The sequence below is a fragment of the Vulpes vulpes genome, chromosome 13, assembly GCF_048418805.1.
Source record: "Vulpes vulpes isolate BD-2025 chromosome 13, VulVul3, whole genome shotgun sequence".
NCBI classification, from domain to species: domain Eukaryota; kingdom Metazoa; phylum Chordata; class Mammalia; order Carnivora; family Canidae; genus Vulpes; species Vulpes vulpes.
In genome coordinates, this window is record NC_132792.1 from 17,505,963 (window position 1) to 17,521,484 (window position 15,522).

At 47.7% G+C, this 15,522-nt stretch overlaps 2 protein-coding genes across 5 annotated transcripts in view; one reads left to right on the forward strand and one right to left on the reverse strand.

Moving 5' to 3' along the window:
* Nucleotides 1-631: 631 nt before the first annotated feature.
* LOC112915954 (uncharacterized) lies at nucleotides 632-10,097 on the reverse strand. Of its 4 annotated transcripts, none has more exons than XM_072733995.1 (3): nucleotides 7,120-10,097; nucleotides 6,360-6,501; nucleotides 632-6,132 (listed from the first exon to the last, which is right to left on the reverse strand). In XM_072733995.1, the coding sequence occupies exon 1, from the start codon at nucleotides 10,095-10,097 to the stop codon at nucleotides 9,027-9,029; it is 1,071 nt and encodes a 356-aa protein (XP_072590096.1). In that variant the 3' UTR covers nucleotides 632-6,132; nucleotides 6,360-6,501; nucleotides 7,120-9,026. The 4 variants fall into 4 exon arrangements, with proteins under 4 accessions (XP_072590096.1, XP_072590097.1, XP_072590098.1 ...); XM_072733996.1 differs by having other exon boundaries at nucleotides 632-2,860; nucleotides 5,891-6,132; nucleotides 6,360-10,097; XM_072733997.1 differs by having other exon boundaries at nucleotides 632-9,283; nucleotides 9,402-10,097.
* Nucleotides 10,098-10,106: 9 nt separating this feature from the next.
* The window catches only part of SNTB1 (syntrophin beta 1), a 232,020-nt gene continuing 226,604 nt past the window's right edge, over nucleotides 10,107-15,522 (forward strand). The window contains exon 1 of the mRNA XM_072733993.1: nucleotides 10,107-10,638. Coding sequence (XP_072590094.1) covers nucleotides 10,107-10,638 — 532 coding nt within the window. The remainder of the gene's footprint in view (nucleotides 10,639-15,522) is intronic.

The following is a 15,522-nucleotide window of genomic DNA, read 5'->3' on the forward strand; positions in this document are numbered from 1 at the left end:
TATCATCCCCAACCCTATTTTGGGGGGGAAAAAAAGGCGAAATAAAACAGTATTAAACTTACAAAAAGTTGAAAGAATCATACAACAAACCCCCATTTACCTTTCACTAGATCCACTGATGGTTATTTTTTGCCACATTTCCTTCATAGATCTTCCTTTTTCTCTTGCTCTCTTTTTCTGTCTCTATATTTGGAAGTCAGTTGATAGTTTGCCACATTTTCTTGGTAATTCCTCTCTTTTCCCATTTGAAAGTCAGTTACAGACATCATTTCACACCTAAACATATCAGCGCATATCTTCTAAGAATGAAGACATTCTGTAATGATAATGCCATTAATGCACCCAAGGAATTTAATTAACATTGATGCAATTATATTATCATATATGTAGTCTATATTTAAATATCCTTGTATGCTTTCTTTGATGTTCTAGTCCAAATTCCTTCATTTTATTTGGTTTTCATATCTCTTTAGCTTCCTTTCATTTAGAAAATTCCATCTTGTTTTTTGTCTTCCATGACATATTTTCAAGAAATGCAAGCCACTTGTTTTGTAGAATGCACCCCTCCACCTTCTGGTTCTGCCTGTTTTCCCATATCTAGATATTTTGATGGTAAATTGGATCAACCATCTATATGGTACTTTGCGTGCCTTTATTGGACTATATTCTGAAGACAAAATGAATTGCAAAGAAAATTTGAACTTAACTAGGTAGGTTTGTTGTTGGTATTGCCATTGAAATAGTGATAGTAACTCTGAGACAATTTCTTTCTACATTGTAGGACACAGCAAGATGAATAAATACGTTGACATTTTTGGAAACCAGATTCTCATGTATCAGAAGACAAAAATATGGAATTAGAAAAAGTACACAAGTACCTTATAGTGTTGGATTCAAATTGGGGATATGAATACAAATTCAATCTACCTACCATCATAATAGAAATAAGCACATCTAGTCTCCAGATTTTGGGTTTCACATAACAATTTGTACTAAAAGGAATTAGGGCTCCTTAAGGAATGGCCGATCCCAGGGCTAGGCAGATATAATACAAGTCAGTCCTTGTTATGTCAGAAAACAAAAGGAAAAATATATATATGCCTAAAGACAATGGGGATCTATCAAAAGTACACAGGGGTCAGCTTGAGGAGGCTTACACTGGCCAAATTTGGTATACCTAAGCAGAAAACAGAATAATAATAGCAATGGAGTATAGCTCATTAGATAAGACTCTACATCATAATGAAATTAAAAACCAGTAGCAACAAAAAAGACTAAATGGAAGAAAGACCCTCATTTCAGAAGGATGCTTGCTAATAAACTTAGAAGGAATTACTGAATTCAATATCTGCTTTTTTAACATGCTCCCCAGGTGGTTTTAATTCACTCCCAAGTTTGAGCACAACTGCTAGATGTTTCCTTGAATCTCTTTAATTCTACGACAGCTATAAAATCTTAAGTGCAGCCCCTGCCTTGGAGAAACTAATACTTAATAGAAGTACATGAAAAATAGAAATTTGAGTCAGCCTGTTGACAATTTGTTTCCTATAAAGTATCCTTGAAAGTCTTTTTTCCTCACTGTTTCATATGCCAATCATCTGGGCTGCTCTCGACACTTGCCGTTCTATTCTAGCATGGTCCTCGAACTCCTTCCTGCTTACTTCAGCCACAAATCCCTTCCCGTGCAGTACAAAATCTTGACACCCATGGAAATGGAAAAAGGAGGCAGCCCAGGCAGACCAGAGCTTTCAAGACATCAATACATCCTTGAAGTTCAGTCCACTGGACTCTCTATGAAAATTCAATGTCTTGTGATATCTGAGACGGCTCTGATTTCCATCCCAGAAGTAGGACAGTAACCCTTTGCTTTCAAATGTATCTTCTGTCTCAGGGCTTCCAAGTTTTGCAATTAACTGGGACGAGGTGGGGGGGGGGGGCATTTTCGTATAGTTCTGGTATAATTATGCAGAGAAGCAATTCAAAAGTTCGCATATAGTTACGAATTTCTCTGTCCATAATCAATCTTTTTCCTTTGCTCTCCATATCCAAATCGATCGCCAGACCCTGTTAATTCTGTTTTTAACATTTTTCAAGCATCTTCCTTTGACTTTCCATTTTCTTGCTTTCATTACGAGAGAGCCCCTGCTGTTTTCTCCTTAAGGTTTCTCCCTTGATCACATTAGACTCTAAACTAAGCAAATGACACCAGAATACCCTTATCTGGGCCCTTGACTTCAATGCCTTTAGGATGCTACTTGTTGCTTGCTCTACCTTCCCCTCAAACTCAACAAATCTTTTTTTCTTTTCTTTTCTTTTTTTTTTTTTTTTAAGATTTTATTTATTTATTCATGAGAGACACAGAGGGTAAGACAGGCTTAAATCCAAACTTGTAGGCAGTGTGACCTTGTTGAGCTGAACATTCTCATCTGTAATATGGGGATAACATGATGTATATCGAATGGTTGCTGTCTGGAATCAAAGATATGTTTTGTATGTACAGGGCCTAACAGAGTGTAAAGATATAATAGAAACTAATGATTTCATTGGCTCCTCTTCCTCTTGCTAGTTCTCTATATGGTGAATCATCACTATCTGTTCAATATTTCTTTAAACTATCTCTTTCATTTCCACATGAATACAGCTTGTTATATACCGGCTTAGTTTCCTGAACAATCTTTCTGTTTTCCCATCTTCAGTCACTCCAAAGACTTGTGTTCCTCGTGTGTACAAGAAATCTTGCTAAGGCGCTTCAGTCTCTCCAACTAACCCATTCCTCCTTCTGTCGACAGATTAATCTTCCTCGGGATCTGTTTTTATTGCACTTTCCTTCATTCAGGAAGAACCAGTGGCTTCCCAGGACCTTGAGGATAAATTCCACATATAGGGTAAATAGAACTATAATTTGGTCTGGCCTGGTCTTCTTCCCTGCCTTATTCTAGTAAATATATCCCTTTATTTTGGTGGATTGCTTATCATCCCCATTCCAGCCATTGGGCTGCACTGGGAGCCATCAATCGGGGTATGTTTCTTCAGCCACCAGAGTAGATATGTGATCCAAGCTGAACGATCTTTCTCCCTTTGGACGCTTTTCTAATTGAGATGAGGGGAAAAGAGACCTTTCCTTCTTGGAAGCTGAGCTGGGTACTATAAACCTTGGCACTGCCGGGGGCCATGGTTTGGCCTTGTGCAATCTGAAAGAATGAGGTGCGCTAGTATCAGTTCCAGCTGTACTCAAGGCTGGCCTTTCTCTTGCCCTTAGCAAATTGGCTATGTGAGCTCATGCATTTCCCATTCGGTGTTTAGTGTCGGTTGAGATTCTATCATTTGGAGCCAAGCATTCTGACTAATAATGCTATCTTTTCACCAGATCTTGGCTTTACTTCTTTCCCAAACCCATCTAAGCTGATCAACCCACCTGCTCAGTGAAGATAATCTTTTCAGGCTTTTCTTCCTGCCTTTGACCAAGTTGTTCCTCCTGTTAGGAATGTTTGTTTCTCTCTTATCTCATTCTCCAAAGTCTGTGCTTCCCTAAGACTCAACTCAAAACCTTTGTCTTTCATGAAGCTCAGCTTGTCCCCCATGAGCACAAGGGAGTATTCCCTTAGCTTAACATCTAAGTTTTAGATTCCAAAACCTAAAAGCCATCCGATATTTCATTACTAATTGGGTCATTAATCCTTATTTCCTACCTTTCTATCAAATTAGAATGAAAATTCCAAGCTCAAATAAGGTCTAGAAGTGAAGGAACTAGTTCCAAATCACAAGCCCTATTTTGGGGCAGAACACATTGACGTTTCCTTAAAAACACTCATGTCTGATGGATCATAGTGGAGAAATGCATTTAAAAAGGAATAAACATGAACCAGGAGCTTAAATCATCTAAAAAATATTTAGATCACTAGGGACTTGGGGGAAAAGATGGAACATAATTTAAAGAAAGTGCTAGGGTTTACTAAATGATGAAAAATGGAAGACCATAAACATGTTGTGTTCTGGAGGTAATACTAGGCATTGAAAATATTGGTGTGACATGTGAGAGCCTTCCAGAGCAGTCAACAAAGGTGAAGCTCTAGACAGAGAAGGCAGTAAGGTGGGAGATACGGTGTTTGGGAACTAGCCCACGTTTCCGTTAGACTCAGGGAAGAGAGGAATAGGTGAGCAATCGGTCTAGGATAAATGAGGATCTGTGCGTAGCCACGCTAATGGACTAGGAGTTCAGAACAAGGAGTTAGCAGGGAGATTCTCTAGAGGACCCCTGCTATAGTAGGAGGGAATAAATTGGGTAATGTACAAAAATGGGCTATCCGGTTGTGAAGTAGGGTAAGAGAGGAAGTGTCTCATGGGGTCAAGGGGTGGGGGTACAGGGTGATGACTCCATATAGGAAGTGGAGACACGGTGGAAAAAAGTGCATTTCCCTCATATCTAGACCTCTGATTCCCATGGTTCTGAAAATAACTTATTAACCAACCTCATTTGGAGTCTCAGGAGCAGCTTAACAAGACCCTGAAGTAGTTATTTGAACTTTCATGTCTCTTTCATTTCCTATTATTTGAAAGATGTGTATGGAAGAAACTAATTTCTTAATCTTCTTCGGACCAGGACATGTTTTATGCCTACTTAGACCAACTTGCTAAAGTCCCCAGGATGTGGACGGTTCTCTTACCTACAGGGATTTCAAAGAGCCATTTCGTTCCACGTGTCTTTTACATAATACGAACTCTCCTACCACTCACAGTTTTAAAAAGCATCCAATGTATAACCCCTTAGGAAAATTGCCTTAAATTGACATCACAGATATTAAAAGACTAGGGTAAGGTTTGTTTCCACAGCAGGTTGTTATGGAAGGGAAGTAAAGGGGGTGGAACTCAGAGAAGCTGGAAGATAAACATCTGAGCACTTTCAGTTCTGCCGTGGACTAGCAGGGCTCCTGAAAACGTCTCCAGTGCCATGCAGCATTCTGACCTCAGTGTGAGCAATCACAGATCTCTCACCTGACTGCCTGGCAGGCTGATAGTCTGGGGGGTGGTCTATCTAGTTCACCAGGGACCCGCCCAGGGAATAGCCAGGCACACGCAATAGAGGGTGTTTGCCAACCCTCTTCAAATTGATGATGCACCTGTTAGCCAACTGGGGTGTACCAGAGAAGAAAGAACCTGCTCGGCCTTCTGTGTGGTGCCATCCCCCAGTCTCTGTGCTTCACCTCTGAAGTGAGAATCTCTAAGCCAGCATTTTGATTTAGCTGTGTCCACTAATCTCCCACTCAGCCCTGCAGCCGGCTCCTTCTGAACCGTGTACTTTCTGTGTTAGGGTCTGTCTTCCTGTGTGAATCCTCTTCGCCTCCTAGGGTGGGCCTCCTGCAGCATTCTCAGTTCCTCCCACTAGTGGGTACTCCACAAGCAGGCATTTCGCCAATAGTATTGACATCACCAGGTCTCACCGTAGGAGGTTTGCATTTCGAGTACCCCTCATGCAAGCTCCACAACCCTCCCTCCCCCAGCGATCAGGATCTTTGTTTCTGCTTCTTCACTATTCACTTTGTATCCACTGTCCATCCTGCATATGGGATAAATCTCCCTAAAGATGCTGCACCTACTCTTTAGGAAACAGTGTCAAAAATACAGTGATGATGATATTTTCCAAACCCAAGCATTGGATCATGTGTTTTACCCAATAGAAGTTACTCAGTAGGTAACAGTAAGTAACATTTAAAATCAAGGCTGACCCTGATGATCCAGAATGTTTGGCTGTTGAAGCTCAAAGAGGTCAAGAAGGAAGTTTTGTGTTGCAGTCAATCCTCCAAGGCCCTGCCTTGTGATCTGGTCCAGCCTACCTCTCTGATCTTGCCCCTACCTCTCTCTTCCTCCCACAGGCTGCCCCAGCCACGCTGACCTCCTTTTGGTCCCACGAACCAGACGAGCTAGGTTCTGTCTCAGGTGCATTGTACCGGCACATCCTTCTTCCTGGGACTCTTTTCCCTAGATCTTTGCAAGATTCCCTTCTTATCATCAGTGTCTCACTCCAAAGTCACCCCTTCACAGAGGCTTTTCTTAACACCACCACTCCTGGTAGTCACTTGCCCTGGTTACTCTTGAATCTCTCATATTGCTCTATTTTCTTCCCAGCATTGACTTCTGCAAAAAAAAAATATATATATCTTATGTGTTTGTTGTCTTTCTCTCCCTCCACTCCACCACCCAGTCCAGTGCAAGCTCCATAGGGCACGCCTTTACCAGTTTGTTTGCTCCCACATCACAGCATCTAGAATGCTGCCTGGGATATAGTAGGTGTGCAACCAAACTGTGTGGGATGATTGGATGAACACTGCTCCTCCCACCACACGATGCGCTGGCTCATGTACCTTTGGTGCTGGTGAGCTGAGAATTATGTGACTTGCTCTTGTAAGTCTACGTTTACACAGCAGAAAATGTAAGCCTACATTTTCTGTAGGAAAATGTACATCTCGCAGGAAAGGGACACACAGAGGAGGCTCCCAGGTCTGTCTGGGTAGGAAACGAAAAGCAAAAGTTTAGGCCAGAAGGAGGAAACAGAACAGGAGACAGAGCTATGCAAAAGAAATCTAGTTTAAGAAAAAGGGGGTTGGGGAGCTTCAGGTATAATTTTGGGAATACCGAATTAAGCTGATAGTCATGGTTAAGTCCAGTTGCAGCTTTGCCACAAACTTACTGTGTGGCTGTGGGTCCATCGTGGCTCTATTCTGGGCTTCAAATGTCACACTTATGAAAGGAAGAAGCCGGGAGGCCTTTCAGTACTTTCCAGTGACCATTCTTTTTTTTTTTTTTTTTTTTTTAATAAATAAAAGGAGACCGAGGGCCTGGGTAGCTCAGTGGTTGAGCATCTGCCTTTGGCTCAGGTCACAATACTGGGATCTTGGGATCGAGTCCCCCATCGGGCTCCCCACAAGGAGCATGCTTCTCCCTCTGCCCATGTCTCTACCTTTTTCTATGTCTCTCATGAATAAATAAATAAAATCTTAAAAAAAAAAGGAGACCTAGGAAGGGATAATCTGCAAGTATTAAGGCTTGTATTAAGAGGCTATATAGTGCACTAGTCTGAAGTCTTGCAAAAAAAAACTAAGAAATGAGGTAAATAAGGGTTACCTTTGAGAATCCAAATCACCAATCAGAGGCCAGAGATGCAGAACTATCTGAGAAATGAGCTAGGACTTCTAGGCTTGTAAGACCACAACAGTCACCAGTTTCAATATATTAACATGTTTCCAAAAAAAAAAAAAAAAAAAAGGAAAGAAAGAAAGTGTCAGTTAGGTAAGGGCAGAGTGTTCTCTAACCTTGGAGAGGGAGAGGCAAGAGGCAGGGGCTAGCTCTACCCGTTTATATTCAGGGCATATGTAGACATTCCCACTGGAAAGGCCGGCCTCACTGCAAGGTGAACCCTGTAGCTAACAGGCTCTGAGTCTTCAGGAGAGTGTAGGACAGTGGTTAAGAGTCCAGACTCTTCATTTCTGGCTTCAAATCCTGATTGCCATTTACTAGCTCTATGCCCCAGGCAAGTGAATAAACCTGTATCTCTACTTTTTAACCTATGAAATGGGAATGATGATAATGGTAAGGATCCCCCAAGAATTCCTGGGAGGATTAAATCGATGTGTGTAAAGCATGTAGAATAGGGGCTGTTATTACAATTCCACTGAAAAAGCCACTTCCAGCTAACATACATGCCTCAGGCCCGATGATATGAAATATCTGATGCCACTTTCAACTTCTTCTCATGTAGGTTTGCTTACACAGAAAAAAATGTGTTTATCACAAGGCTTCTGAGAAATTACCGTTCTAGAGCCTGCACAATCTTATAGCAAATCAATAAGTTACTTCCAGCTGTGCCTGGGCCTCCCACATTGCTTGACCACAGAGACACAGGCATGATGGAAATGGAAAATACCGGTTTTGATTTCTAAATCACCACACCGGGGTTCTGGTGTCTATCTCCTCCTTAGTGTTTTGGATTATTATGTAGACACTTAGGCTCTGATTTCCCTAAAGAGTGAAATGAGTGAGTCCTCAGCCTCTAAAGCAGAGGGCTATCCCAACTGTGGTACATCTGCGTGGGCTCTCTCTCTGATCCTGTGACTGCTGTCCCTGCCGTGGGTACCTCTACACGAAAGAACACGGATCTTGTAGAAAACCGGTGGATTAAAAATATAGGAAAGGAGGGAGTTCCTATAAAAATATAGGAAAGGAATTAATGCTTAATCCAGGGGTGTCCGCTGACCTGCCTCCAGTGACTTCTCAAAAGATGCCCAAATGGGGGATCCCTGGGTGGCTCAGCGGTTTAGCGCCTGCCTTCAGCCTGGGGTATAATCCTGGGGTCCCGGGATGGAGTCCCACATTGGGCTCCCTATGTGGTGCCTGCTTCTCCCTCTGCCTGTGTCTCTGCCTCTGTCTCTCTCTCTCTCATAAATAAATAAATAAATAAATAAATAAATAAATAAATAAATAAAATCTTTAAAAAAAAAAAAAAGATGCCCAAATGTTTTCATTTCATTCAGAGACCCTGCCTGGAACTCCAGCTACCCTTTAGGGGCTCAACTGCGTCTTAAAAGCATTATCAGTTAAAAGTGTGGATCATTCTGGAAGGATTAGAGAATGTTCGATGATGTCAATGGTGATACACATCAGTGGGAATGTGTTTGGTAAGATTTCGAACCTTGCTGGGTTGCTTGTGAGTTTTGCTTTGTTTTGATTTTAGACAGCAGGGAGAGAGATGAAAAGTTGGGGGGAGGGGGATAAGACTTCAAACTGGCAGGGAGGCCCATGACACCTGATTACGGTGGGAGGAGAACCTGAGAGGTTCAAGGACCGGGAACACTCTGAGGGGGTTCAGCCGTGACTGGGGTTAGGTTGGCATTTCTTGATTGGCCTGGTAAGGTACCCAACTATAGGAATATCGTCCCCCTGGAACAAGAAGTAACTAGCAACTAGTCCCAAACAAGTAAGGGAACTTTGCAGATACAACCCATTGCCACCGAGTTCTCGAACGGTGGGACCTCCTACATTGGATTTGGGGAAGAAAGAGAAAGTCCCAGGAAACATTTGGAATCGCCCTGGGTGGGGGTGAGGGGCGGGGGGGGACCAGACAGAGAAGCAGATTGCCTATGGCGTGTTGAAGCTGGAAAGGCATCAGCTCCTGGGGTCTGGGGTCTGGGGTCTGGGGTCTGGGGTCTGGGGTCGGGGCAGCCAGTGACCTGCTGAAAGCCACCGGCCAGCGCACACGCCTCTCCAGAGATCCGGAGGAAAGAGGTCCTGCCTGCATTTAGAGAGAGGAAGTTTCGGGCACTCGGGCTGCGCTGGCGCTTCATCCTGAGCTCTCGGGACGGCCGCCCCTCTGGACTCTCGGAGAACCCGGGGCCTCCGTGTGAGTGTACCTGGAACCCGGCGCGGAGGGGAGCCAGGTGAGGAGGAACTCGCGGGAGAAGCCGAGCCTGGGTTTGCGGAAGCCAGAGCGAGGAGGGTCTGGGTCCGGGTCTGGGTCTGGGTCTGGGTACGGCGGGGCCCAGGGACAGTGGGGCGGGGGCGGTGGGAGGGGGGGACTCCGCGGCGTGGAGCGCGGGGCCCAGCAGGGCGAGCCGGGTCCGCGCCAAGGTGCGGCGTGGGCGCCCGCGGGGCGGGGAGGGTGCGGAGAGGGGGCGGGGCCGGGGCAGCTCGGGGCTGCGGGGCGCGGGGGCCGGAGCAGGTGAGCGGCCGCCGGGCCCCGCCGGGCCCCCGCCCCTCCCCGCGGGCGCGCCTCCTCCTACCGACCCTCCCGGCGCCGCGCCGCCCCGCCGCTCCCCTCCGTTGGCGCGTTGGCCACTGGCAGCTGCTGCCTTTTTTTTTTTTTTTTTTTTCTTTCCTTTTCCCCTCCTTTCCCCTCCCCTGAGTGTGTCTCTCCTTCTTTTAGGTCGCTCCACCCCGCGCAGGATCCGGCGAGGGGGAGCGCGCTGCGGCGGCCACCTCGCGCCGGGCGCGCGTGCCAAGTCCCCGAGCGGCGCCCCGCGCCCCGCGCCCGCGGCCTCCCCGCGGCCTCCGCGCCCCCCGCGGCCCGCGCCCACCCCCCCCCGGCAATCCCACGGCACCCCAAGCATGCCGGAAAGATGGCGCTAGCGGCGGCGGGCGGGGGCGGGGGCGGCCGCGCGCCGCGGAGCGGGCTGCTGGAAGTTTCGGTGCGGGACCGCTGGCACAAAGTTCTGGTGAACTTGAGCGAGGACGTGCTGGTCCTGAGCTGCGACGAGGGCGCCGCGGCGTCCAACGGCCTGGGCGCCGCCACCAATGGCTCGTTCTGCAGGGGCGCGGGCGGCGCGCAGCCCCCCGACTCGCCGGCCGGGGTCCGCACCGCCTTCACCGACCTGCCCGAGCAGGTGCCCGAGTCCATCTCCAACCAGAAGCGCGGCGTGAAGGTGCTGAAGCAGGAGCTGGGCGGGCTGGGCATCAGCATCAAGGGAGGCAAGGAGAACAAGATGCCCATCCTCATCAGCAAGATCTTCAAGGGGCTGGCGGCCGACCAGACCCAGGCCCTGTACGTGGGCGACGCCATCCTGTCGGTGAACGGGGCCGACCTGCGGGACGCCACCCACGACGAGGCGGTGCAGGCGCTGAAGCGCGCGGGCCGCGAGGTGCTGCTGGAAGGTACGGGGCTCCCGCCGCGCGGCCGCGCACACACCCCCTCGCACTCCCCCACGTGCCCGCGCAGCCCGGGGCCGGCGCGCGGGGAGCCTGGACAGCTTTAGCCCCCTGCCCCCAGGTCCCTAGCCCAGGTCCCTAACCCAGGTCCCTAACCCCGGCCCCTACCCCCCCCCCGCACGCCCCCCAACCCAGGTCCCTAGCCCTGCGTCCCTAACCCAGGCCCCTAACCCCGGCCCCTAACCCCCGGTCGCTAACCCCGCACCCCCCCCCCCCCATCCCCGCGGCCCTAACCCAGGTCCCTAACCCTGGCCCCTAACCCCGCACCCCCTATCCCCGCACCCCCTAACCCAGGTCCCTAACCGCCCCCCCGCACGCCCCCCTATCCCAGGTCCCTAACCCTGGCCCCTAACCCCGCACCCCCTAACCCAGGTCCCTAACCCCCCCCCAACCCCGCGTCCCTAACCCCCCCCCCCCCCCAACCCCGCGTCCCTAACCCAGGTCCCTAACCACCCACCCCCCTCCCCCGCCGCCGCGTCCCCAGCCCAGGTCCCTGACTCCGGGTCCCCGACCCAGGTCCCTAACCCCGCGGCCCTAACCCGGGAGCTCTTGCAGGCCCGGACCCTGCAGGGGTGTGTGAAGGGGCTGGGCGAGCAGGCTTAGTGCACCGCGTGTCCTGTTTCCCCGCGGATAATCCGAGTGAAGCGTAGGGGCCGAGTGTAACCCGGGGCAGCCGTCCACGTGGCGGTGAGAGCCCACTGAATGAATAATCGCATCTCGGCTACAGCTTCGTGCCTCGGCACTATGTTCTCAGAAGCCTGGGCAATCCGATTTAAAGGGTTTAGTCCCCCCGCAAAGAGGACGGAGAGGCGTGGCCGTGTGTGTGGACCCCCCCCCCCCTCAAACCCCTTCATCCTCCCGGACTTCCCTCCTCGCAGACTGGAAACCCCGGTTATTATGCTGGGGGAGTTGTGCCAAGGGCTGGGGAAATGTGCTGCAGCTTCATGCAGAAGTTGGTTTCCTTCTGGTGCCAGGTGTTTGGCCGGTCAGTCTGGATTCCAGGCTGCTCTGGCTGGAGGGTTGCTGAGGCAGTTTTTCTGCCTGGCCTCGTCCCGGGATTTTTCCTGAGTGGGGTGGAAACAGTTTCGCATTTGTAAACAGTTTCCCCTGAGTGGGAGGCTTCTTCGAAGGGACTCTCTTGAGATCCTATGTCCCCAATCCCCTAATTTTTCAAGGGAGTGGAATAGGTAGCCGAGTTATTATAGCCTTTTGGGATTATGTGCTGTTAGGAGGGCAGAAGGGCAGTAGGGTATTAAGTGGATAATCATTCTCCTTTCCCACTACATCTGTATCTCTTACTTGGTAACTGCCTCTCTGCCCCCATGGCTTGCTTCGTGCTAACCTCAGTTAGCACACATATCATGTAATTATTTTTGTCTATTTACTCAGCTTCCCCCTCACTGTAGATTGAGTTGCCTGGGGTCTTTTATTTAGTTATGGGTCATCTCCCTTGAGTTTCAGGGCTCAAGGATATGCATGACAAGTGAATAAATAAGTGAGCCCATAGCCATGGTCGCACAGTATTTCGACCCAGATCTTGTAAACTGGTGGTTGATTTAAATCCGAAATTAAGGACTTAAAGTCAATTTCCTGCTCACCAGATGTGGTGCTGGTGTGTGAAACCGAGAAAGTTCAAAGTTGGAAAACCAGCTTTGTTACATGTGACAGCTGATGCAACTCTCTGATAGTTGATAGTACATGATAGTCCAGCTCCTAACTAGAATACATAGGGTCCTCCCCCCCACACTTTTATTTATCTAGAGGATTTGTGATGTCTTCATATTTAATAGCTACCCTGGATCCAGAAAGTGGAAGGCTATTTGCTTTGGCTTGATGATTAACATAAGTAAACAGAAAAAAGTTTTCTTGACTCAAGTGTGTGTTGGTTTGTGTGACAAGAGGCAGGTGGGATCTGCGGCAAGTTTAGTTTGGACTATAAACTGCAAGGCACCTGCTTCGCTTGCAATATTTGCTATAAACTCTCAGGGATAACAAAAGGCAGGCCATTTCTCCTTCAATTCGTTATGTCTTTTATGTCCTTCATTATGTCTTTTCTTCTCTTTGGTTTCAATTTAATGAATAATAACTTAGCAAAGAGATGAAAAAAAAATCTCTCACCCAAAAAAGAGGAAGGAAAGGTGACTCCCTGCAGTTGAAAATAAATTTAAAAGGAATCGGACAGTTATGTGACTTTACGGATGCAGCAACTGAAGAGTGAGTTTTGTAAAAACCTCTGATGTGACATTCTTGCAACACGTCATCCTGTGTTACGGACAGGACCTCTGGGGGGGGGGGGGGCGGGGGAGGCCTGTGGGCCTCCTGGACATGAACCACCTGGGCTTGGGGGCAGCAGTCTTATTCCCAGCCGGAGTTTTCAGAGATCGACTGCAAATGGGAGAAGCCAGTAGAGGCCCCACTCAAAACAATGTCTCTTGCTCTGAGTTGAAGTGTTGGTCCTGAGTGCATGCAGTAGGAGTGATCATACACCATCAGAGCAAATATCACACGTCCTCTCTTTGTAGCTTATAGTAGTGCATGGATTCCCTACTGAAGGGGCATGTCAGTACCACCGGAAGGGCTTTTCAGAATCACACACCTACTTGCCCGTATTCTGAAATGCATTCTTGATTGCCGAGTTTCTGCATGGGAATGGTTTTATAGATGTAATCTGCTGGGATGGGAGGCTTAGGGAGATGTTTTAAAAATATGTTTATATGGAGAGTACACAGTTTTTAGATTGCTTTTTTGCTTTGGGGGTGGGTTTTTTTTTGTTGGTTTGGTTTTTTTTGAGCTGGCCCTTGCAGCTTAGTCCCTCAATTTCAGCCAATACGCACCCCATGTAATGACACGCGCCCCCTAGTGGAGAGTCAATACCGCTGCTAGTGGAACCCCCTGAAATGAAAAGCTGAACAGCAAGTTTCCAAGCCTGCGTTCTAGTTACAGAGCCTGTGACAGGATTAACCTCCTTGAGCCTCAGTGTCTTCTGAAAAATGAGAATAAAGAAACTTCTGCTGGGCATTCTTACTTTGTAGGGCCGCTGTATGGAAGAGAGTCTAAATGCAAAAGGAAAACAGGATGCGTATCAAATGGCTGCTGTGATTAGTTATGTTATATGAAATGAAGATGACATTCCCTCTCCCAGGGGAGAGTCCTTTCCTCATACTGTACTAGAGTTTGTATTTCGTATTTTTAGACTAATTTTTTAAAAAAGATTTTATTTATTTATTCATGAGAGACACAAAGAGAGAGAGAGAGAGAGAGGCAGAGACACAGGCAGAGGGAGAAGCAGGCTCCATGCAGGGAGCCAGACGTGGGACTTGATCCAGGGTCTCCAGGATCACACCCTGGGCTGAAGGCGGCACTGGACCACTGAGTCACCTGGGCTGCCCAAGTCCAATTTTTTTTATTATTATGTAACTGTAATGTTAGGAGACCATTCCTCTCTGAGAAGGGAATCATTACAGCAGCTGACATTTCTTGAGCACTTCTATATGCCAGGCTTTACTTGCATTTGTTCGTTACACTTTTAATAACTCTATGAGGTGGGATCCCTGGGTGGCACAGCGGTTTAGCGCCTGCCTTTGGCCCAGGGCGTGATCCTGGAGAACCGGGATCGAATCCCACGTCTGGCTCCCGGTGCATGGAGCCTGCTTCTCCCTCTGCCCCTCTCCCTCTCTCTCTCTCTCTCTCTCTCTCTCTCTCTCTCTGTGACTATCATAAATAAATAAAAATTTTAAAAAATAAATAAAATTAAAAAAAAATAACTCTATGAGGCTAGTACTGTTCACTTTACTGATAGGGAAACAAGTTTACAGACAGCCGGTTAGTTGCTCAAAGAAACCTAGGGAGGAGGCTTCCAGGTCTGACCTAAGAGCTCATCCTTGTGACTTAAAAGCTCGGACTTAAAAGCTCATCCTTGTAGTAACTTCTAGGTAAAATTGATATTCTGAGCCTCTCCTTCAACTGTGTGCTTAAGTCAGTTGAATCTTCTTCAGTTGTTGGGTTCCCGATGTTCTTCCCCACTTCTCAAATATGCTGAAGGGCTTGGGACAGCCTTGAGGAGGAAAAGCAATTGTGTGGGCTGCTCAAAAGCGAGGGACAGGAAGGAGGATTGAGTCTAAAAACCTTGATGCTTGAGTGTCTGGCTATCAGAAGGGAGCTGCTGCCATAATGATCCAACTTCACAGTGAGGCAGAGTCTGTGTCATTGAAACACGTGGCCAGCAAGGAGCTTTACCTTGTAATTCAAGCTGAAAATAAAGGGTGAACGCACTGGGCCAGTGAAGTCCGTGTTTAACCAGGTACTCGTCAAAGTTAAGATCAGACGTCTTCACATGATGTACTCCTTTCCCATTTGGGGGAGTAGGAGCAGGGACCCCCTGCATTCAGCCATGGAGATATTGAACCCCGTAACTCCAGGGAACACCGTGTACATAGAGTACAATGTGAATGGCACCCTGTGGAGTTGACCTGGGCGCAGCTGTGAAATATCCCTGGTAGTCCGAGGCCAGGGTAGGGATGAAGTTTTTGCCTTTAGATTGATAGCAAAATAGTAATTTGGAATCTTTTAGCCTTTTTGTAGCTGAAACAATAAAATTAGTTTCCCCATAACTTTGTTCAGATTGAAGAGCTCAGAATTCTGGAAGATTCATATTGGGGTATGGAAGGTGAGGGGATGAGTGGTGAACGCCATCATATTTGGGTCCAAGAAGGTATCCTATGGACCAGAAGAAGTGGAAATTCAAAGAAGTCAGAGACTGTTGTTGACAGGAACCCTGTCCATCAAAGCTCCTCCCCCAGCACTGCTCCCAGGAATGCTTGGCTGTTGAGA